Raw genomic sequence first — 25,576 nt, 5'->3', positions numbered from 1 at the left:
AAAGGATAACTAAAATTCCCTTCCTTCGAAGGAATATCATCATTTCGGTCATTACTTCAGTAAAGACCCGGGGTGCCGTGGACCATCCCTACGGCAGCGTCTGAACTGATAGTGACAGTTCTGTACCATAACCTGAGATACCTTTGGTGAGAAGGGTAAATTTTGACATGAAGGTAAGCATCCTTGATGTCCCGAGACATCATGTAGTCCCCTTCTTCCAGGTTTGCAATCACTGCTCTGAGTGACTCAATTTTGAATTTGAACCTCTGTATGTAAGTGTTCAAAGATTTTAGATTTTAAAATCGGTCTCACCGAGCCGTCTGGCTTCGGTACCACAATAGTGTGGAATAATACCCCGTTCCCTGTTGCAGGAGGGGTACCTTTATTATCACCTGCTGGGAATACAGCTTGTGAATGGCTTCCAAAACTGCCTCCCTGTCAGCGGGAGACGTCGGTAAAACAGACTTTTGGAAACGGCGAGGGGAATACGTCTCGAATTCCAATTTGTACCCCTGAAATATTACCTGAAGGATCCAGGGGTCTACTTGCGAGTGAGCCCACTGCGCACTGAAATTCACTGAGAACGGGCCCCCACCGTGCCTGAACTCGTAAAGCCCTAGCGTCATACTGAGGGCTTGGCAGCGGTGGAAAAGGGTTTCTGTTCCTGGGAACTGGCTGATCTCTGCAGCCATTTTCCTCTCCCTCTGTCACGAGCAGAAAAGAGGAACCCTTTTGTCCGCTTGCCAACCAGGACTGCGCCTGATAATACGGCGTCTTATTTTGAGAGGCGACCTAGGGTACATCCCCTTTTTTAAGGCAATACTTCCAAATGCCGTTTGGAATCCCTGACCACTTTACTAGAATACAAAACACTTATACTTGATGCCAGTCGGCAAATATTCCGCTGTGCATCATGCATATATAGAAAAGCATCTTTTAATTGCTCTATAGGCAATAATATACTGTATCTAGGATATCAATATTTCCAGTCAGGGAATCCGACCACGCCACCCAGCACTGCACATCCAGGCTGAGGCGATTGCTGGTCGCAGTATAACACCAGTATGTGTGTAAATACATTTTAGGATACCCTCCTGCTTTTTATCAGCAGGATCCTTAAGGGCGGCCATCTCAAGAGAGGGTAGAGCCCTTGTTCTTACAATCGTGTGAGCGCCTTATCCCCTGTAGGGGGTGTTTCCCAACGCACCCTAACCTCTGGCGGGAAAAGGTATACTGCCAATAACTTTTTAGAATTATCAATTGTTATCGGAGGAAAACCCACGCATCATCACACACCTCATTTTATTTTTCAGAGTCAGGAAAACTATAGGAAGTTTTTCCTCACCAAACATAATACCCCTTTTTTGGTGGTATTCATATTATCAGAAAAGTGTAAACATTTACCATTGCCTCAATCATGCAATGTGTGGCCCTATTGGAAATCACGGTTGTCTCTTCACCGTCGACACAGGAGCCAGTATCCGTGTCGGCGTCTGTATCTGAGGTAACGGGCGCTTTAGAGCCCCTGTATGAGACGTCTGGACAGGCACAAGCTGAGTAGCCGGCTGTCTCATGTCAACCACTGTCTTTTATACAAAGCTGACACTGTCACGCAATTTCAACAGTACATCCACTCAGGTGTCGACCCCCTAGGGGGTGACAACACTATTACAGACACTCTACTCCGTCTCCACATCATTTTTCTCCTCATACATGTCGACACAAAAGTACCGACACACAGCACACACACAGGGAATGCTCTGATAGAGGACAGGACCCACTAGCCCTTTGGGGAGACAGAGGGAGAGTTTGCCAGCACACACCAGAGCGCTATATATATACAGGGATAACCTTATATAAGTGTTTTTCCCTTTATAGCTGCTGTATTGTTTATACTGCGCCTAATTTGTGCCCCCCTCTCTTTTTTAACCCCTTTCTGTAGTGTAGTGACTGCAGGGGAGAGCCAGGGAGCTTCCCTCCAACTGAGCTGTGAGGGAAAATGGCGCCAGTGTGCTGAGGAGATAGGCTCCGCCCCTTTCTCGGCGTCCTTATCATCCGTTTTTTTTATATGTTTTGGCAGGGGTTAAATGCATCCATATAGCCCAGGAGTTATATGTGATGCATTTATTTTAGCCATATAAGGTTTTATCGATTTATTGCGTCTCAGGGCGCTGCCCCCCCAGCGCCCTGCACCCTCAGTGACCGGAGTGTGAAGTGTGCTGAGAGCAATGGCGCACAGCTGCGGTGCTGTGCGCTACCTTATCTGAAGACAGGATCGTCTTCTGCCGCCGATTTCACCGGACCTCTTCGCTCTTCTGGCTCTGTAAGGGGGACGGCGGCGCGGCTCCGGTGACCCATCCAGGCTGAACCTGTGATCGTCCCTCTGGAGCTAATGTCCAGTAGCCTAAGAAACCCGATCCACTCTGCACTCAGGTGAGTCCGTTTCTTCTCCCCTTAGTCCCACGATGCAGTGAGCCTGTTGCCAGCAGGTCTCACTGAAAATAATAAACCTAAACTAAAACTTTCACAAAGAGCTCAGGAGAGCCCCTAGTGTGCACCCTTCTCGTCGGGCACAGAAATCTAACTGAGGCTTGGAGGAGGGTCATAGGGGGAGGAGCCAGTGCACACCAGCTAGTCCTAAAGCTTTCTTTAGATGTGCCCAGTCTCCTGCGGAGCCGCTATTCCCCATGGTCCTTACGGAGTTCCCAGCATCCACTAGGACGTCAGAGAAAGGTATAGTTGAAAAGTGACTGGCAGAATGAGGGTTTTCAATTAGCTTGTAGCCAGCACCAAGGGTTAAGAGCAAGGCTGTGCTAGTGAGAACCACTATAAGGAGCAAAAGGACTAATCCAAAGTGTAATTCCTTCCTTGGCCTCCTGCTATGCTTGGCCCCAGCCACCTCTTGCTGCAACACAGCAACTAAAGGCAGGATGGTAAGGCTGCATTACACTTTACAGGCCAGACATAATCTGATCCAGCAGAGGTTAATGCTCAGCTAGAGTCTCTCCTCAAAGCCAGGAGCTGCCGGTGCACTCATTAACATGACAGAACAAAATTTACAGCATGTGATTTATAATCTGCTACATGCAAGGTCATGGCTTCCTCATACTTGGAATAAGCTGGATAAAATGGCGAGCAGGACGCCACACACCTGCATTGATGAGGCAGCGTTTCTTCATGACAAATGAGTATGTCCTGTACTAAAGAGTACACAAAGCAGAAGTATTCCCACACTCATACCTGGCCTCTGACCCAGCCGCTAGTCACCTGATAGGAATGCCAAGCACTGCATTAGTCACTAAGGGTGCATATTAAGAGAAATAGGCAAAACCCCATGAAAACTAACGTGAATAAGAGGGGCTTTTAAACAAATGTTATGTGTTAAGCTTTCACCAACACAACCTATAGTACTTGGCATGGGGGGTAATTCCAAGTTGATCGCAGCAGGAAATTTTTTAGCAGTTGGGCAAAACCATGTGCACTGCAGGTGTGGCAGATATAACATTTGCAGAGAGAGTTAGATTTGGGTGGGTTATGTTGTTTCTGTGCAGGGTAAATACTGGCTGCTTTATTTTTACATTGCAATTTAGATTGCAGATTGAACACACCCCACCCAAATCTAACTCTCTCTGCACATATTATATCTGCCCCCCCTGCAGTGCACATGGTTTTGCCCAACTGCTAACCAAAATCCTGCTGCGATCAACTCAGAATTACCCCCATGATTCAGTAACATACCCTATCCCCTAAAACTCTAAATGCACCATTAAAAGTTAAGACCGCATTGATGACAAGACAACTCTGACTCATTTGATCTGTTTTTAAACCCTTCTCATGCATTTGTCATGTGACGTGTAAAACAAGAATGGATAGGTGTGAACGAGCCCTAAAAATATTTATTCCATCACTCACATGTGTTATAAGATTATGTTATTTCAAAGTTGTTGTTTTTCTGCATTATTAATATAATCAAGAAAATATTTTTTTTTATATATGGTTTTGTGAGCAAATGTAACACACACACACACACACACACACACACACACACACACACACACACACACACACACACACACAGACAGATAAGACTGCTGCATCACAGCAGTATGGTCTTGGGTTTGATTACAACCAAGGCTGTATCTGTGTGGAGTTTGTACATTCTCACTGCTTGTGTGAGCTTCCTCCAACTATCCAAAACATACTGGTAAGTTAATAATTGGTTTTGCCCAAAATGAACAGTGTGTGAGATATTCTATGTAAAGTGCTGTGGAATGTGTGTACACTATATAAAATAACGCAAAGTATTTCCTCAATGAAAAAATATTCTGGGCAAACTTTCTCTGGGCGATTTTCCTAAATTAACTAACAAGAAGCAGGGTTGATATAGGGCCTCAAATGTTTTACTGTTTTACATGGAGATGCAAATCCATGGTTATCAGAGACCATGCACAGAATGGCGTATCCTACAAAGTTTTCATGTTTGCCAAAGCGGCCATGATTTTGCAACTCATAGCTAAACTTTAGAATTCTTGATCGCTCTCACATCCAATCCTCCATAAAGAAAGCCAGGTGCATCAGAATGTATCAGTTTATTTCTCCATTTGTAAAAATATAAGACAAACATAACTGCAGAAGCTATGATTTGATTGTTTAAAAATTAACTTCATTTAGTTATACAAATGCATATATTACATTATAGTATTAAAAATACTGATATTTAAAACATTCTTGTAAAAATCACATTTTCTATAGCCATAGAAAGAGCATTTTTTTTACACGTAAGGAATAAAATGAGCAGTTCCTATATCTAAATGCAAGGTAGGTAAGATTGCAGATGGTCTACTAGATGACACTGCCCGCTTTCCATATACACGTCTGCAAATTTCTACCTGATCTCTGAGACACACAAACCATAATCTGCAACACATGAAAAGAAAATGCACTCCTATCTAGCAGCCAGTGATCCATTAAGAAATAATAACAATAATAATAATAAAAAATAAATTAAAAAAATCAGGATCCTTTGAATTTGGTACAAGACAGGAAGCATCCAATCAGCAATATGTATGAGTGATTTACAAGTGAGGAGGCTTACAATACAAATCCTGCATCACCTAGAAACGTTAAACAAGGGTTTTTTGTTTTGTTGTTTTAGTACTTTTCCACCTACTGGGTTGTTTGTGCATGCACTGGATAACTCGCATGACTTTAGGAAACGCATATATTAGTAATTAGACAATTGGACTAAATCTTTAAAGCAAACCATTATAAAAAGTTTAATGTTCCAAAAAAAGGGGGGGTATATACCTATAATCATTTAATAAATAAAATGTCATGTTTATGATTGTCACTCTGTTTAATAAGTTTCGGCTTCACTAATGGCTAATATACACACGTTTTAAACACCCATGTATAGGAGTGTGTTCTAACCCAAGGTAAATTCGGCTTAAGTTTATTATAAAAGGGGTCATTGGCACAAAAACAAACAGTTTATTTGCAATACCTGTACAAATAAAACCACTAAAATCACATTTTAAAGCATAGATAACTGTATCCTTCCTAAATATATATTGGAAATGGTGTGTTTTAAATTATTAATTCACATGGACCCAGTATGCATGTATAGCCATACATCGTACAAACAAGAAAGGTAGCGTTACAGCTGCTTAATCTGCAAACCATAATTGGAATCACAAATCATACAGTAAATAAATAAATTGGCTGATGAGCAAATGTACAATGTATTGCAGTTAATTGCTTAAGATTTCACAATAAATCCAGTGTCTAGATAACCCCATTTCAGATAGTATCACAGTACTAAATAGTTGAGTCACTGGCTTAAGGGGGGTACTCACGGAGCGATAATCTAAACAATCTGACTAGATTGCTTAGAATTTCAGCATTATCGCTCCATGTGTAGCCCTAACAGCGATAGCGATGCGCAGCACCGTGCATCACTATCGTTTCTGCTAGATTGGCCTGCCGTGCAGGCCAATCTAGCAGGTCGCTCACTTCACCCGCTGGGTGAAAAAGCCCCCCCCCCCCCCCCCGTCTCCCCCCGCACGCTCAGCACAGATCGCGCTGTGCTGAGCGGCGGGAGAGATGTGTGCTGAGCGGTTCGCTCAGCACACATCTCTCCCGCATCGGCCCGTCTATATGGGCCTATAGAGTCAACGGTGTCTTGGTACTAGAGTTGGGAACAGAGCAGGTACACACAGGTTCGCGATATTTGTATCCACCACCTCATTCACTACTGCTGTGATCATACAGATGCATCAATGAAGTAGTGTGATCAAAATATTCCGCCATAGCTCCTATATCCATTTATATATGAAGCAGAGTGTATGCTTGAAGAAATATTTATATACACAGTATTGTATTAAAAAATATATATTTATATATTGTCTTCCATTATATTCTAGGGATTATAAAACACACACACTAAAACAAATGCCAGTGTTTACCAAGAATGCCACTGTTCGTGACCCAGTCATGCAAATTCTATTCATTTTGCATGACAAATACTTTCTTTGGGAAACTGGTTACCTGTACTTGTTCTAATCTGTGTATGGAGAGGAGGAACAATACTAACTACCTGGGACAAGTCCATGGAAGTAAAGCATTAAATACAGCATGTGGCATTTCCCAGCATTACCTCCTCCCGAGAAGGGACAGACCATTGCATGGCTGCAGAAATGCCTGAATTCGCAATACTATAGAGAAGCCAGAGAACAAGCTGGCCAGCAATTCTAAACTATAACTGATCACAATTCCAGTGTTTAAGATAAACATAAAAATGAGAGGTAGTATGTAAATTGTATGTATAATTAATATAAATGTATATATAGAAACACCCTCATAAAAAGCAAATGAGTAAGGAAATATTAATATTACTACCTGCAAAAGAAAAGTCAGTTACAACTTGAGAATGCATAAAGATACGTTAAAACGAAGAAAACCATTGTTTTCCTTCTGAAATTATGCAGCTGTTTGATAAGTCACATAGCCATCATCCCAATTAAAAAGTTAGAACTGCATTCAAGATGGCCGCCATACTGGTGACATACCCTAAAAAGTTTACCCACAACTCCCATATCATATGTGTAGACACTGGATTAATATTTCCTTCCGCATTTCCTTTTTATAAAGGCGTTTCCACACTTATGGACCACTGTGCGTCTCTGTGTATGTATACAGATGTAGCTATGCTCATCTTTGCTGCGATGCGACTATATATACAGCCAGGGATCACTCCTAATGAAATTAATGGAAATATGGGCGGCTGTGAATAGTTACAGCCCGATGTGCCATGCAGCATTGCAACAAAGATGAACATATATACCTGGCATGAGTGAGCTGCCAGATTCCGTACAACTCTGCTAACGTTGGCCTTTTTTTTTTTTTTTTGCCGTAAGTACGTCTTCATCGCAACATAATGAGACTAGGATGCGCAAGGAGACTGCTGATTAATCTGATATAGGACACTTGTATATTGTGTGTATCTGTCAGTCCGTATATGGAGTAGAGCAGAAATTGTATTGGAGAAAAGCTGCTACATTGTAGCACTTTGCATACAGATTTACAATCTCATTGTGCGTCCATGTTGCACTATGTTGTGATTGAAGCAAAAAAAAAAAAAAAAAAAAGACACCCCAATGCTAGTAGATCTGCCGTGCCAAGAGGGGCTGTTTGGCGAGACTGCAGCAAAGATGTATGAGAACACATCTGTATATAGCAACATACCCTATGTTACTATATACAGTACTATTCATTCAGGTAGTATGGCATTTAAGACGTAGTAAAAAAAAAAAATATATACAGTTTCAAGCACGAGGCTAGAAAATGCTGCTCACGTTACCTGTGATCGTGTTGTAAGATGCTGCAAAGCCCTTATCTGAACACAGTTTACCTTTCCTGCAGGAATTCTTTGGAACAGAGGCTTTTTCTCGGTCAGTGACCACTTACAGTGCTGGTAACTGAACAGCGGCAACAGCATGCAGAGTGTGATAAAGTCGTGACTTACAACTTTCATAAAGGCTTTGTTCACTAAATGATTTTAGCAGCATCAGATTTAAACATATTATGTACATTTTGAGTAAAGTGTTTAGACTAGTGTTGATCGACTTTAGTACAGTATAAATCCGGACATGGTTATACAAAAGACTTACAGATTTTCTCAGAGGAATAACAAAAAAAATGTCCATCACAAAACTACTCTGCACTGCAAATAAAAAAAAATATTAAACCAAGGATCCTATGCCCGTTATTTTATTTACGAGTTATCCAGTGTAGGGAGTTACAGGTTTTAGTGTATGTGATACAAAATGACCTAAAAACGCATTTGCCATTAAAAAAAAAAAAAAAAAAAAAAAAGAAAAGAAGGGGACGGCCAGGGGGGTTAGGGGGAGGGATAAATAAATAAATAAACATAGAAGCCTGGGGAAATGTAGAAATATATATGAAGGCATACACAAGATTAGAGCATAAAATACATAAATGCAAAAAAACAAAAACCCATTGCATTACATATATTAACTTATGATGTACGCATTTACAGTGATGCTTATCACGTGGTCCAAATGACTACTTTCAGGCAATATTCAGACAATGCAGAGCAGGACAGCTAAATAAAATCCCTCTATATATAACGGTCAAGCCAGTTGCCCTTATGTGCAAAACAAGTCCAGGTATCTATATACATTAAAATACAGAATGAGGCATCAGTAATCAGTGACACCAGATGGATGCCGAGTTTGCCCTTCCCTACCATTAGTTATGTGTGCCTTGCTTACTATTTTGTGTGCTCATAAAAATCATAAGAGATTGGTCATAACACACGCCAAAACCATGTGCTTCCCCAGCAGTATAGTGTTACAATTATTGTGCAATCTGCAATGCATTCCCCTCAGTCAGTGGCCATACACCAGCAAGGCAGCAAAGCCTGCTTCAGTCAAAAATAGAATTTAATATTAAACATTTTAAAGAAATATTAAAATACACAGGGGCACATTCTGAACACCCGACAGACAACATGTCAGATTAAACAACATGCTAAGAACCCACCAATGCAAATGGAGCTCGTTGTTCATCTCTGGAATGTAAAACTTAAAACATTAAAAAACATTTGATTATTTTTTAGTTTCCTTCATATCACAAAAATACAATAGTAAGCTCTGAGGGAAATAAGATTACAATGGACAAAATAGACTTTACAACATATTTTCTTTAAAAAAAACAAAACATGACAATTGCACAGAGAATTTCACATAGATCAAATGCTAAAAATGTGCAATGAGGCAGCCACCAGACCGGCATTCACAGTGTAATCATGGTACCATCTTCTTCCAATATTTTTGTTTCATGGCTATTTCCAATTTGGTCCAGACTGCCCCGACTGGTAGTTAGGTGCATTTTATAAGCGTTTGACTGTAAAAAACCATTCTGCGTTGAGTCAGGATAGGATTCGAGCTGCGTTAGAGACTCTAGACTCTCAGAGGATGGCACAGCCCTAGGAATCTGCTGTGGCTCCCCTTCCTCCTCTATGATTATGTCCTCCTCATCGCTCTCCACTTCCTCAGGGTGGTAGTTCTGGACTATGTGCTTTGATGGGACATTGCCATACATGCTTGTGCTACTGTCAGTGGACTGCCCTGAGCTCCCAGAGTTTGTGCTGTGCCGTACAATATTATTCCGCTGGTTCGCTGGTCTCACCGTTATGATGAGGTTGTGACTATTAGCAATCATCATATCTGTAACCTGGTCAAGGCTCTTACCGGAAACTTCTATACCATTGACTTCAAGAACCTCGTCATTGACTGCTAATAATCCAGTGCTCTGAGCCAATCCACCAGGAACAAGTCTGGATATGAAAATGCCAGGCACTTTCTCCAAGCCGTGTGACGTTACACGGACGCTGGAGCCGTCGCGGATGTAGAAACCAAGAGGTTTTTCCATTCCATGTTTGTAGAGACGAACTCGGCGGTGGGTTTCAGGAAGAATATCAACATCAATGATCGATGAAACTGGCCTGAAATCACTAGGCATACCAATAACCAAATGTGGCTTCTTGCGGTTGATATCTGGGCGCAACACTGTCGAAAGTACAGTCTTCTTTTTGGTTAAAGTGTCTGTGCCAAAGGCACTGTAGTCTGCCTCTTCTGTAAAAGAAAACAATACATCTAAGAATTAGAATTCTTCCATAGAGATGACAAATGAAAACACACACTCGCTTTGTAACTGTACCCTAGAGAGCAGAATTAAAACAGGGACTTTAAAGCTTATAGGTAGAAAGGGTCACCGATAAAAAAATGTTCTCTAAAAACAGCGTACAAATAATCCGCCATGTATGATACAGGCAGAATGACACCTTCCCTTTCCCAATCATACATTGGTCTCTTTCCTGGTACCCGGTCTATAGATCTACACTAAACAAAAGTCTACAGTCAATAGGTCGACCACTAATGATCGACATGCATTAGGTCGACAGGGTGAAAAGGTCGACATGACAATGGTTGATGCAATTTAAAAAAATACATTTCAACTTTTTCATACTATACCATCCACGTACACTACAACTGAATAGTAACATATGCCAAGCACAGCAGTAGCGGAGCGAGGCACCTTGCCCAAAGCATGGTAAATGAAGCGTCATGCGAGGGGATGTGGTACACCAATGGGGCTTCTCTGTGGCAGAAAAACACCCCCCCCCACCCGAAAAAAATAAATAAAGTATCCACTTTTTTGTGTCGACCATTTCCATGTTGACCTTTTGAACCTTTCGACCTTTGCTGTTTACCTATTCCATGTTGACCTTTTGACCCTGTCGACCATTAGTGGTTTACTTATTGACTGTAGACCTGTTTTAGTGTACATCTAATAATCCACACCCCTCTTTCCTGTTGGGTAAAGTGGCCAAAAACACTTTGTATCAGCAGTAGCCATCACATGCTTTACTTCAAAACCACAGTATTTATAATATGAATTATATATGAATTTGAGGATTGTTATAATTATGGATATGAAGGTGAAAGTAAAAGGAGATACAGTATAAGTTTAAAACAAGTTGACAAATAAAAAAAAACAATTCTGCAGAAGTATAATACAGGGTTTGTGAATATATTAATAGGAAGTGTCCTGTAATCAAGGTTACAAAAATAATGTTAAAAAATGGTTCCCGTATAGTACCGGAGCCAAGAGAAAAAAGAAAGACTGTCTATTCTGGGGCACACTTTTGTTGAAAATGGAATGATGTGTTCTGTTTAAGATATAACTTTTATTATCAACATTCTTAAAATAATAGCTATGAGGCAAAAAGAGAAAAAAGAGAAAAAGGACAAATTCTAACAATTAAAGATAACATTATTAATCTAAATACACATCACATGATGTAATTTCAGTTTGGCGTAATGGCTCTATGAACGAAAATATGTATGTCTCCAATAATGAAAATTGTGTAAATCTTATCTGTTTGTATAAAGTCTTCTTCCTGAAATTATAACAGTATAACATATAGTAAGAATATACCAGGAAGAAAAATCTACAGTATGATATGTACCAGGCTCCACCCTAATTCCTGACTGAATCAGGATTTACAAAAAAGGGGAAGATAGAAGATTGTGATTCCAAGTCCTGTGTCCTAGGTTTGGATAAAAATACCTGCAGTACCCAGTATTCCCTGGTGGTCTCCCAACCAGGTACTGACCTGGCCCACAGTGCTTGGCTTCCAAGATCAGACGAGGTTGGGCATACTCAGTATGGTTTGACCGCAGGTAGATATATCACACCTGATGACACCAGGAACTTTGTATCCTAGACTCAGAGAATTCCCCAATTTTCTTGTAGAAATCCAAAGTCTCTTGTGATGTTATAAATGTTCCCGAATCTAGAAAACAGTGATGTCTGGTATTCTCTGATAGTCTCCCAGACCTGAAACTAATGAAGTCTACTTGGTCTCGGCTTCAAAAAAGATCTGTTGAAGTGCCACCTCTTTTCTGTAGTAAACCTTGGGTAGATGAATCACATGTAATAATAGCTGGAAGTCCTATAGAAACCAAGGCAATCGAGGGCTCTGATGTCAAGGTATCAGATGGGGCTGCTTTATTTTTACACTGCAAATTAGGTTGCAGATTGAACACACCCCACTCAAATCTAACTCTCTCTGCACATGTTAAATCTGCCTCCCCTGCAGTGCACATGGTTTTGCCCAACTGCTAACAAAATTCCTGCTGCGATCAACTTGGAATTACCCCCTAAAGCTCATTGGTTCCCAAATGGTTTTAAATCATGGCACCTTCGCTTATCCGAATATTTTTCATGGCACTCCTAGGCCAAACGTTTCTTATTAAGAAATTCAGAAAATAATCTGAAAGTAAACTGTGTTTATATGTCATCCTTAGGTTCCGTTATGTGACGAAGGACAGAATTCGCTTCTGTTTGTCCACATATTTTACGATTGGAAGCCACCAGCACAGGTTTTGCCTATTACCCTAACCATAATTGGTCTTGGACCACCAGCCCAGGACATCCCTGCACATGCCTAGAGGCCCACCGGTAGGGGGGGGGGGGGCTCACACGGGATGTCGAATGTCAGTAAACTGACAGGGGGGTGAGCGTAACTGAGCCCCTTGCGGGCTCGGACACCCACAGAGGGGGAATCACCTGCTTCGCCGTCGGGATCCCGGCATTGGTATTAAGGCAGCCGGGATCCCGACGGGTGTTATTTTTACTGCATACCCACCAGGGTGCCTAGACACACAGTTTAGTAACCACTGCTATAGCTGGTGCACCAGTGTGCTTTATGTTAGCACACACACATTACTACTACACATGGACTTTGTAACAATGTTGGTAGTTACGGCATTACTTTGAAGAAGTTTATCCTTGCCTGTTGTAAACGCTACTTACAATACTTCTTATATTAAGACCCCTTTGAATCACTAAAATCTCCCAAAGTAGTCCAAAAAGTTTGTGCATCCCGGCTCTCTAGCATCCTTGAAGAACAGTCAATGTCACCTGTTAATCTCTCTTGTTCCATTCACTTATTTATCCTGGCTCAGACTATACACCTATTGTTTTATATGGGACAAGTGAAAGACAATTGAGACAGCAGGAGCAAAGCTGTAAGGAGAACACTTGCAGCACACCTCTTATCCTTCTATGGACTTAGGTATTGATACATACACCCACACCAACAGTTCCAACAGCCTAGACAGAACACCATGTACATCCTTAGAAATAATAATTCTACCTGTATAATGGATATATTACCAAGGGTGGGGGCAGAGGTTATTAAAATTATCTACATGATAATTACAGCAAATCTCCACAATGCGGGAGCCAGATGCTCAAGGAGTGAACAGGCGGATTTCACAGTGTGTAATATATGTGAAGCACTTCCACGTACACATAAACATTATATATATGCTGGTACAACATGGAGGGAGGGTACAGCAGGTACTACAACGGGAGCCTGGGAGCCACAGCACCTACAAAAAAAAAAAATGCTGCTGGCATGCAACATGAGGACCCATTCTATTGAGGAGAATGGATATACAGCTTTGCTGGCTCGCACTATAGCGCAACACCCCGTCCACACATTCTATACTCCGCTGTGTGGGCACCATTTCAGATGCAGGACAAATGAACACAGGAATGAACAGTAATGAAGACTCTTTAACAGTAAAATAAATGTGAGTAGTCTTGTGTCTAGTCATGTCGTATAATCATATAGCCGGGGCATGCGGTGGGTTCTCTGATGCCATAAACTGCCCAGCAATACCCCAGTTATATGTAAGGAAAGTGTGCAGATTGCGGCATACTACATTTTTTCTTAATATAGGCATTACATAACTATTGAACGGTGGAAGCTGAGGATAAATACACTCCAACATCACAAGTTGTTACGTACACTCCTGCTAGGCAATTATTTATCAGACACACCTTCAGAATAATCAGATTGCTATTTGTAGAAAAGCATCTCTTGCTCATGCTTACACAAGGTTTACTTATATAAATAGCTGATGAGTCTAGGTTTAATCAGCACTCACCTTTACCCAACATCATACCAAGATGGTAACAGAGCGAGAGACATAAAAAAGGATTTTATTTTTATTTATTTTTAAACACAAAGAAAAACCCAGACACAAAACCAGAATCACAGTCAGTCACAGAGTAGGTCTAAGGCAAACCCATGTATTCACATGCAGAAAGGGGGAGTGTGTAAGCAAACATGCTATTGTCTGCATAGTGTGGTGATAAATATATGTGGGCTGAAGCTATAGTCATTAGGATACAACCAATAAAGAACTAGGAAACTGACATAACAGACATATTTTACCAACTTTAGCGGGAATACTGGCCATGCGCATGATCACAGAAATAAGTAACAAAGAGCTGGCTATTTGCAAAATCAGGAGTCTGATGGCTGTACAGCTCTGAATAAGGCTTAATTTCTCAATGAACATGAAGTAAAGATAAAAGGCTGAAATTACCATTAAGCGCTGCCTATGGCTTTGTCTGAATAACAGAAGAATCTAATTACCAAATACAGAGTAAAGCTATGTAACTGTGTGAACACAGCATGCACTGCAGCAAGAACACCATTCTTGAAAGCAACTGAAGAGATGGCATAGGCAAACTGCTACTTATTAGGTATGGGCTGTGAGGAAATCATCCATGTACCTGCATCAGGGTTAGTAAGGACTTACAGTGTGATGCGACTTCCCTTGAACTCCCCCAGAGAACAGATTTTGACCATCTGTCCATGAGATTTTGTCTATATACGATTAAGTGCCAATTTTGACTATCTAGTGTACTATCAAGTACAAAGTATAGTCAAGATTGACTTGCCTGCACAGTCTTTCTAGCCTTACAATACCAACCTCACGGGAGGGGTGTAGTATAGTATGCCAGCGGCCGGGCTCCCGGTGACCAGCATACTGGCGCTGGGAGCCCGACCGCCGGCATACTGACAGCGTGGCGAGCGCAAATGAGCCCCTTGCGGGCACGGTGGCGCGCTATGCACGCCACGCTATTTATTCTCCCTCCAGGGGGATCGTGGACCCCCACGAGGGAGAAAAAAATTTCGGGATTCCGGCGCCGGTATACTGTGAGCCGGGATCCCGTCAGTCGGCAACCTGAAGACCACCCCACGGGAGCGCACATCAGCATTGAATCGGTATCGCAAGCTGCCTAACACCTTGAGATATGCACTAACTTTCTTTAAGATTTTGACTATATAGTCAAAATCTAACAGATTTTATCTCAGTGTGTACACACCTTTACCAAGTCACCTGAGTGCTGTAATACTTTGTTGCCACACAGCTGTATTACCAGGAACTTATAGCGGCTTCTGTGTGAATGACACTTTGCACAGCTGAAAGCCTGTTGCTATAAATGATCTAGAGCAATGAGTTTTGATCCGAACTATCATATAATCTGCCTGTCCTTAGGATCCGACGGCTGGGAAGCATCTGCCGACTCTCGCCGCTTGTTAATCGCAGATATTACAGATGGATTCTTTGAAGACTCGAGCCCAAATATCTCCCGGTTCAGCCACTGTTCATTTCGTCCCAGGAGCTGGAGGTACAGTAATTGGCTTAAGATTGCTTGATCATGCGGAGAATATACTTACCTAGGAGTGGCTTAAACTGAGTACCACTGCAAACCGCCCTATATAAACATTCCTGGACCAGACTCTTTTTGGAAACACCACTTTTATATGTACTAAAACATGTACAGCGACTAGTACATTCCATAGAGTAACAGCTATTTTTGAACACTAATTTGGATTATTAATTAAAGACTGGTGACATTGGTTATCGAATAATCACCAACTGTGGTTACTACGGAGTTTTGTATATTTTTAACTAAATAACCTTGGTCTCAATTCAATTCAGAATGAATTGAACAGTGCCAGGAAGGAGCTGCCTCACCTATTCAATTTTAGCACGATGTTATGCCGGAGTAGAGGATTTCTTATTGCACCCCTCCTGGCGCAATGCTATTTTTTGCCCTTAGCGCGCCAGAAACAGCATCCCGTCCGGCACTTAAATCGGAGAATGACTGTTCTTGTGACTAAACATCATGTTTAAGGCGCGAGAACCTGCATTCTCAGTCATAGTTCGCTCCTTCTTGGAACTGTTCAATTCGCACTGAAATGAATCAAGCCCATTGTGTATGGTTTTATTGATATTGTATGTGGTTTCCACCATAAGTGGTTTTTGGATAATAAATGTTTACTACTTTAAGAAATAATCTGGTCTTTAGCGTGAAAATATATGCGTCCCGTTTTGAGTGTGCTAATACAGGATTACTGGTTGGGTGCAGCCTAGATACAGTTTAATAATTTGCCAATTGTTCAATATATATGTTTACTGGCCAGAATTTTATAATCTCTGTGAAAGTTAGACCCAAAAATTCTAAATCATAAATATACAATGTAGCATGTGACCATTTCTATGGGTATTATCATTATGTCTGCGTAACTATCGTAAGTACGGTGCTGAGCCATTGCAGATGCATGGAACCCTGCTTCGGAATCACAAAACACGAAAGGGATAGTTGTTGTTTTCATATGGTTATAGCAGACAGTATTCTGTGTAGGTGCGATTTCCTTCTAGCAGTGCAAGACTGCCCTTATCCACTGTGCTGCTCCGTGCTAGGAACCAGACATTCCTTAAAGTCTTACATTCACTGCATTAGCTGCCAACCTGACACATCACTCAACATTATTCACTAATAAGAACAGCTACAGATGTGACCAGCTGTGCATTTCCTGAAGGAAGTCGCCTCATAATATGTACCTGATGTACATATTGTATATAATTTAGTTTCACTTTGACCATATTAATATTAAGTTTCTCAGACAGAAAAACTTTAAAATTATTTTTTAACCTTCTGGCTCATATAATCTGCACAATTTTTATCTAATGATATATTGTTCATGGACGCATTTAGGAAGCATGCAGTCCTTGCCAGGATTGTCTCACTGGGCATGCAGCACGCCCGACAGCAGGACCTAGAAAATGACCTGCGGGAGCACGAGATCCTGGGTACACACTAGACGATACGGCCAGCATATCATTCCAATCCGCGTCAATATATCGTTTAATGTGTACTTGTCACAGGCCGCGGCCCTGTGTCGGCACCGTCCGGTCGTTACCAGGTGACCAGGATGCTTGCATCCTTCCGTCCCCAGCTTCCATAGTAACTGGGACGATTAGCCTGCGCAGGGGGAAGGAGCTGCCGCCCGGCGTCCAGGTGAATTGCCTGGTTACACAGACGCCAGGCACTCACAGGACAGCAGGGACGTGCTGAGCGACAGCTTCATTAAATTGTAATTAAAGGTAGGCTTGTCCTCATTTACTTGCTTATTGGCTCATGCTCCCTTTATCTTTCTGGCCTGCCTCTCACCCTGTGCTGGTTATAGTTTCTGGCTGCAACAGGAATCCGTGTCAGTTGGTTCTGGTGCTAGCTTGTAGATTCCTCTGTGTGGTTACCTTGTTAACATCACCTGTGGAGCTCCTTTGTAAAGCCCTGTGCAAGTTGTACAACCTGTCACGACTGACTGTTTGCTATCCTTGCTGACCCTGCATTTGACTTACCGGCCTGTTGGAAGGACACACTACTATGACGGCTTTTTTAAATTCCTCTGGGTCTTCTTCTACAGATGTGTCCTTATACAGCTAGCCTCAACACACCACACAGTGGGAGATGCCTGGTGCGAGTGGACTCTGCTAGCATCAAGTATCTTTTTGCTGAAAATGCACGTGATGTGACTAGGATGCACCAGGAGACAATGCTGATTAGTTTAACCTGCAACATTTGTGCGCCACTGAATCTGTACATGAAGCACAACAGAATGTGGCATGTGGAAAAAAAGCCACCGCCGCTGCATTGTAGCATTTCAAGTTTTGCATATCATATTAATCAGCACAATCTCCTAGTGCGTAAAAGTCGCATCATGTTGCAATTAAGATGTGCCATGAGGGACTGTTTTACGGGACTTCAGCAAAGGTGTATGGAGGACATTGGGGAGACCTTGACCCGAAAGGAGTGGCACCAACTAGAGAAACTAAGAAATCCTCCATCTTTGTCCACATTAAGGAAAAACCTATATACTATTTAACTTAGCATCTGACCACTGTTGGTAGACCTGGGGAAGCGAGGGCATCTTGGATCAAATATGTTGGCACTGATTGAAAATTAGCCTTATTGGTTGTATGTCCATAACTTGTTTTTCAAATTTGCAAAGTTCTGCCTTCCTGCTCATCTATCAAACATACTTTTCTCCACAAATGTTTCCAAAAATGCAGAGATGTTTATCAGCCACAGGTTAAATGCTGCCAATTGTTCTATTCATGGAAAAGAGATAAGCACTCATTTTTCACTGTATTAACTCCATTTGGTGTACATCTCACCGAGTGCTTCACGTTCTCTATGAACATACTAGAGAACCAGTGTCTAATCCTCTTAGCTCGTATCACTAGGCATTTAAACATAACAGATTCAAAATGGTTCTCTTGGCGTCTGCTTCCTCACCACCAGTCTACAAGCCCCAGTAGATACAACCTACCTCTTGTCCCCTTCTTACTGTGCTAACCCACCCTCCATGCTACTTCTCTTTCCTATAACCCTGGCCCTCCCCTTTATTTCTCCTACAGCTTCTTTTCTCTTAAGGGGGGTACTCACGGGAGAGATGTGTGCTGAGCGATCTTAACACAGACCGCTCAGCACACATCTCTCACCCCGCTCAGCACAGCGCAATGTGCTGAGCGAGGGGGAAAGCCGACGGGGGGCCGCTCACTTCACACAACGGTGAAGTGAGCGACCCGCTAGATTGAGCCTGCATGCAGCTCAATCTAGCATCGGCGATAGCGATGCGCGGGGCCGCGCATCGCTATCGCTGGAGGGCATACACACGGCAGATCCGTGCTTAAAATCTAAGCAATCTAGCAAGATTGCTTAGATTTTAAGCACGGATCTCTCCGTGTGTACCCCCCTTTAGGCAATGATTGTGTTAAGTGTCTTAGGACTGAATCTACAGACTTTGGCTATGTTTACGGCCTGCTGTACTCCTTTTTTTTTTTTATTATGATAACCGATCATTGTGGCCTCATGCCTTAGAAACACAGCTTTATATTCTTTACAAGAATTGTATCAAAGGAGCAAGAAAAACGAAACAGTGTTGGTTATTGCAATTGGAAAAATACTGATAAAGACCACAGTTGTAAGAGAGAAACAATCTTTATATTACTGTACAGTGAAAATGAAAGCCCTGATGTGCACAATCAATGACGTAACCAAATTGGTGGGACCCCCTCTCCTAGTATCCCTTCACTCTGTACTGAGGGTAACATTGATATAAATGGACCCCACATAAAGGAATGCAGGTGACAGCAAAGCACTATATGGGCCCCTTAGTTATTACAGAACTACAGGTATGTCATAACAGGGGGAAATCCTAGTGCAGATAGTAACTGAATAACACCATTATTTTTCTTTCAACGCCAATGTGAAATTCAAGGTAAATATAGCGGCACAATACATATTTACTGAATTTTGAACTGAGCTGCAGCCCCACCTCTGGAGCCACCCCTGATTACTATAGAGCAGTGGTTCTCAAACTGTGTGCCTGGTACCCTGGGGTGCCGCCTCAGGACACTTACAGGGGTGCCCTGGGTTGGTGGTAAAGGACCAATTAAAATTACTTATGGTCAATCTAATAGGCAAAACCAGTGCTGGTGGCTGTCAATCATAAAATACTGTATGTGGACAAACAGAAGCAAATCTTGCCCCTCACCAGACAATTAAACCTAAGGAGGATATATAAACACAATTTACTTACATTTTATATTTCTTTCTAAATTTCTCAAAAAGAAACTTTTGGTCTAAGGGTGCCGTAATTTTTTTTTTCTGATACTCTAGGGCGTCGTGATTCAAAAAAGTTTGAGAACCACTGCAGTAGATCAAAGCTTAAGTAGAAAAAAGTTTCAAACACAAGTTCAATATTCTCTCTGCCTCCCAGAAACAAACACTCAGCACTTATACTGTATGTGGTAAGACAATGCCCCAGAGAACAACGACTGCAGTCAACATTATGAAAAGGCAGCAAAACAAAGATATATATATATATATTTTTTATCTTCCACTGTGATTTTCAGATGGCAAACTGGAAACGTGAGTCCCAACAACACAAAGCAATGACTGTCTCCACATAAATGTCAATTGCTTCCTGAGGCCCTAATTACACAACCTTAAACAATGTACACTTCCGTGTGCTTCATTAAGTTATACTGCAGGTGCATTACTCCAGTACTTCTAAAATGCTTTCTACAGGCAGCTTTATTAGGTGAGGTTTTAATGACTAGCCCATCTCATACACTGTTATGTTCACAAAAGCAAATAGTTATATACATTGAGTAGGAGAGTTCTGTACAATGCCACTAGTTATTTAGCACTGTTATACAAGCTTACAACAAGTAACTCATATGGACAACACTCTCCATGGGCGATATTAATTGAATTATCGCGCCCGATCCCCCCGTCTAAAGCGACGGAAAATTGCTGGGGAGATATTCAGATTGCTTCTATTTTTCGCGCTAATCATGCCCAGAGAGGTTGGGTTTAGCAGAGTAAAGCAGCTGAACACGACCAAAGTGCTGTGTGCGGTCGCGAAAAGTGCCATGTCAGCGCCCAAATGGGTCGATTTTCACGTATTTCAGCTTGCCACCCCCAGGGGGTGCGAACTGAAATGCAGACTCCGGCAGAAAAAAACATTGATCATCGCCCCATATGTTCACTTTGTAAGAAATGTGTGTACAGGCTACAGGATGTAGCAGACTTTCTGTATACAACAGCGGATGTCTTACAACTACGAACAGCCCACGTACTCAACCACTGGAGTGGTTTTATTGAAGATAAAACAGGTGCAGCTGTTCTCACTGTTATACACACTGATGAATAGAGTGTAGCGGGGTGAATAACAGCTCACCCGCTGGTTCTTATAAGTAGGTACTGGGTACCAATGCAGGATGCTGGAACAGCATCTAAAGCAGGAGGTAATCACAGGTCTCACCAATACCCCTTTCAGACCACTATGCCGAGTCGCACCCGGGATTTGTACACAAGTCCTTCCTGGGTGCGACCCGACCCGGCTTATTGCAGGGTTGGTAACGTCACCACATGCTGAGGCGGCGCTTGGAGATCAGATGATCACCAAGCACCACCTCTTTCTAAACAGGTGTTCATCCCTGCTCGCTACCAGAGTTTAAATACCGGGTTGCTCGACCAGGGTTATTTCAACTGGCCCCTTTCAGACTGCGCTACAACAAGAGTTGCTGCGCGTTCATGTGCAACACCCAGGTTATTGCTGGTGGTATAAAAATGGTATCAGTCTCAAGATGGCTCTACAGATGCTCAGTAACAGCCTTATGGCCATTTTGGTACAGGGAAAGAAGCTTCCTTAAAGGAGTAGCCACATAGAGTCTGCATAGTAGTGTATCCAATTTCAGCATGATAACCAGAAAGCCCACAAAACACAACTTAGAGAAGTAGGATATTACAAGGCCCAGTGACATGGGCATAAAGAAGAACAGACTCAACTAAGACACTCTGCTCTATGAATGGCAATTTACAATAAGTCACTATCTGCTAAAACTGAAAATCAGGAAAACATGCACTGCTGTGGAATGTGTAAGAGTCAATTTAAAATCTACAGCATCAAGCAGACGTACATGCCTGGCAATAACCACACATGGACCTAATGCGGACATTGCTCAATTTGAGGGAAAGGCTAGAAGTTTTATGACCAATTATTAATCTTCTTACCAAACGTGCCAGTTTTCCTTGTATCACACAAAATGTAATGGCTTTCTATGTAACCTGCATATGACTGCCGCAGCATCACCACGCTGCTGTTTAATTCAACTGCTATGTACATTCCATAAACACAGTGGGGAGTTCTATGTATGCACACCTGTTCTTGGCAAAAGAATACATTAAAAAATGAATTGCGCACTGTTAGGCAGAGGCTGCCATTTATTTTTTGTAAAGAAAACTAAAAATCAATTGTAATACACGCAAATACTCAGAAAAAGCACAGCCACTATAACAAACTGATAACAACCGGTTTTATTCTGTTTGTCCTTATGTGCCCTTTAACATGAAAGGAAACATTAGTACCTGCTGGGTACCAGCCAAAAACACACCATTAAAATCAATTTCGCAGTACATCCCAGACCTAGAGTTCTAGTGCTCTTCATTATCTGATACAGGCACAATGCATCCTATTATACCAAGCCTCCTTATTAAATATATATATATTGACCAACAATTTAGTCCAACCGTTGTAGCCTGCATCTTAACGCTTTCACTTTCTGATATACCGTGTAGCAAACCACAACCTCATCCAATAATATATGGTTAAACTCATTTTGTCTGGTATTTTTTTCTTGCACAGAACATTGTACTTTTGATATTTTACCTTAAGCCAAACAATACTTTAGCTAAGCGCCATACACCTTAAGGATGCCTGTCCAACTCCCCAACTAGTTGTTTGGTTGGAACTAAAGATCTGGTTATGTATGGAAGCAATTGACCACCTGCACCCAAACACTGGAAAACCGAGAAAAACGGTTGTTTAGACAAATTTAGACAAAAAACAAAAAACTCATTTGATTTGACCAATTTGTCAGAATGACCGACCTTAAGGTGTATGGTGAGCTTTACCGCATCTTCACCAGAACATGAGTCGCTAGAAAGAATGAGCAAAGTTTTAAAAACCTAGATAGGTGATCCAGTATTCTGAAGTAGCTTATACCGCTTTCAGATTGCAAATGCCGGGTCGCACCGGGAATTGGAAACGGGACCTTCCCGGGTGTGACCCGGCATTGGACCGCTTTTACTGGCATATTGCCGGGATAGGTTTCCAACGGGGGCGGGGACCACGGCGGCAGATGCTTAGAGATGAGATCATCTCCGCGTCGCCCCTGCCTGTGCTGTGAACAGGTCCCGGGTCCCATTCACACTGCACCTGACCCAGTAATAGCTCGGGAATAACCCTTCTTTATTAACAGATTGAATTACGGGGTCAGATGACCCAGGATTTCTGGAGTGACCCTTTCAAACCGCACAGTGGGGGTAATTCTGAGTTGATCGCAGCAGGAACTTTGTTAGCAATTGGGCAAAACCATGTGCAGTGCAGGGGGGGGGGGGGGGGGGGGGGCAGATATAACATGTGCAGAGAGAGTTAGATTTGGGTGGGTTATTTTGTTTCTGTGCAGGGTAAATACTGGCTGCTTTATTTTTACACTGCAAATTAGATTTCAGGTTGAACACACCACACCCAAATCTAACTCTCTGCACATGTTATATCTGCCTCCCCTGCAGTGCACATGGTTTTGCCCAACTGCTAACAAAGTTTTTGCTGCGATCAACTCAGAATTACCCCCAGTGACCCGTGTCAACCTGGCAATATACCGGGTCGATATTGGGTTATTTGTGCGGTGTGAAAGGGTGTGCCTGTCTAAGGGGCACAGCCTGAAAATTTCCCTCTCTACTCATTGTTCTGGCCAGACTGAACAAGAATGGAAAACGTAAAGCAATCTCACCAACCTCAGATCACTAAAGGGGGGTACACATGGAGAGATCCATTCTTAAAATCTAGGCAATCTGACTAGATTGCTTAGGGGTATATTCAATAACTGTCGGAAGCTGCCGTCTTGTCGGAAACACGGCAGCTTCCGACAGTTTTAGGTCGGAAAGGGTTCCGACCTATTCATTATGGCACTATTTTTTCCGAAAAGCCGGGAAACCCGACTTGTCGGAATGCACGCTGATTGGTGGCTTCAGCCGCCGATCAGCGTGCATTGTCGGAAACTGGGCCAAACCAGACAGGTTTTAGCCCCGTTTCCGACAATCTCAATCCGACTTAAAAAAAAAAAAAAAAAGTCGGATTGAGATATGTAATCTGAGAGAAGGAGACGGGGGAGCAGCTGGGAGAGCAGGGACCCAGCGGCAGCGTCCACCCGGCTCCAGCAAGCAACGTCCCGCTTGCTGGAGCAGGGTGTTCGCTGCCGTGAGCCTCCACTGCTGCAGCCTCTGCTCCTCTGTCTCCTCCTCTCCTCTCCCCCCCGGCGCCGCATCCCACTTCCCCCTCAGCCCCGGCGCCGCTGACCGCTCCCTCTGCTGTCAGCGCACCCGCAGCGCTGACAGCAGCAGGACACGGGAGCGGCCAAACCCGACAGTCGGATTTGGCCGCTCTTTTGAATAGGGGTTGTCGGGTCCATTCCAACAACTGCATGTCGGAATGCACCAGACTTACTGAATATACCCCTTAGACTTTAAGCACGGATAGCGATGTGCATCGTTATCGCCGTTGCTATATTGTGCCTACATGCAGGCACAATCTAGTACATCGCTCATTTCACCCACTGGCTGAAATGAGCGGCCCACCCTCCTCGTTCAGCACACATCGCACTGTGCTGAGCTCAGCACACATCTCTGTATTGTGTACTGACCTATACTGTGACAAGATTACACATCACCTGAACCATGCAGACCGTTAATTTAATCTTTTTGTTGTTGTGATTTTAGAGTAAAGTATATGACAGGTTTCAGTAGGATAATGTGCAGCAGGAATAAAGCCACTTGCGTCCAGCCTACCATACTAATGATCAAAGGAGTACAGTATATGGAGGGCTACTGCACAGATCTGGGGAGCAGTGTACAAACACAAAAAATCATCACAACCAGGTGAACAACTCTGCACAGTACAGCTGGTTAATATATTATAGACTTTGGGGCCAGCACAGAATTTAAACATTACTTCCAGGGAAGTCAAAGATTAACACAGCAGGGAGTAACAGATAGTTGTAATCCGCCTGCAACGTCATGCAGCTCTGCTAAAGTCACATTACTGCAGACTAGAATGTCACAGTAAGTACATTAAAGCAGCCAGTTGTAGTTCAGCAGCTGCAGATCTACAAGAGATTTCAATAAACACACACTAGTGTTCAAAAGTTTTTGGCCCAAGCTTATAGGTTTACTTATATTGCTCTATCTTATACCCCTTTTGCACTAGCTTTTTTAAACACGGGTAAATGCCCAGGTCGCTGGGCGGGAGGGGGCTGTCCGGTCACAATCCTAGTGGGAAAACTATCCTGGCCTCCTCAGTAACCTGATCTCAATCCTATTGAGGAACTCTGGGATGAATTAGACAGAAACGTTTGTGTAATGGCTCCAACAAATACTTAAAACTTATGGGAATGTATGAACTGCATGCTAGTGCACATAGCAAGGTTCTTGGCCTAAAACCATTCCCAACTATTGTTACATGAATCAGCAGTATGCACTCAGGAGGAAGTCAACTCTACCATTCCTGGGTGTGGTATCGTATGGTGACAGTCATTATGTAGACATGATCATAATATATCGACATAGGCCATGTCATCATTTATCATCTAGACATGTTAGAATGTCAACATATCATACCTGGTGGTCCAACAGCCTGCAGGGAAGTCTTCCTGGTCAGGCGGACAAGTGACAGAGCGGAGGTTCTGGTGAGTGTTCTCTCCCT

The 25,576-nt window shown here is 42.6% G+C and overlaps 1 protein-coding gene and 1 pseudogene across 1 annotated transcript in view; both read right to left on the bottom strand.

Moving 5' to 3' along the window:
* Window positions 1-8,252: 8,252 nt before the first annotated feature.
* Window positions 8,253-25,576, bottom strand: part of PARD6B (par-6 family cell polarity regulator beta) — a 61,634-nt gene continuing 44,310 nt past the window's right edge. Inside the window, exon 3 of the mRNA XM_063958954.1 lies at window positions 8,253-10,157. Within this exon, the coding sequence (XP_063815024.1) occupies window positions 9,316-10,157 (842 nt within the window). The 3' untranslated portion in view covers window positions 8,253-9,315. The remainder of the gene's footprint in view (window positions 10,158-25,576) is intronic.
* Window positions 11,653-11,770, bottom strand: LOC134897924 (5S ribosomal RNA; annotated as a pseudogene).

Source organism: Pseudophryne corroboree, chromosome 3 (genome assembly GCF_028390025.1).
Source record: "Pseudophryne corroboree isolate aPseCor3 chromosome 3, aPseCor3.hap2, whole genome shotgun sequence".
NCBI classification, from domain to species: Eukaryota; Metazoa; Chordata; class Amphibia; order Anura; family Myobatrachidae; genus Pseudophryne; species Pseudophryne corroboree.
Note: the sequence above shows the minus strand (reverse complement) of the source record. Positions and strands in the feature narration are given on the sequence as shown.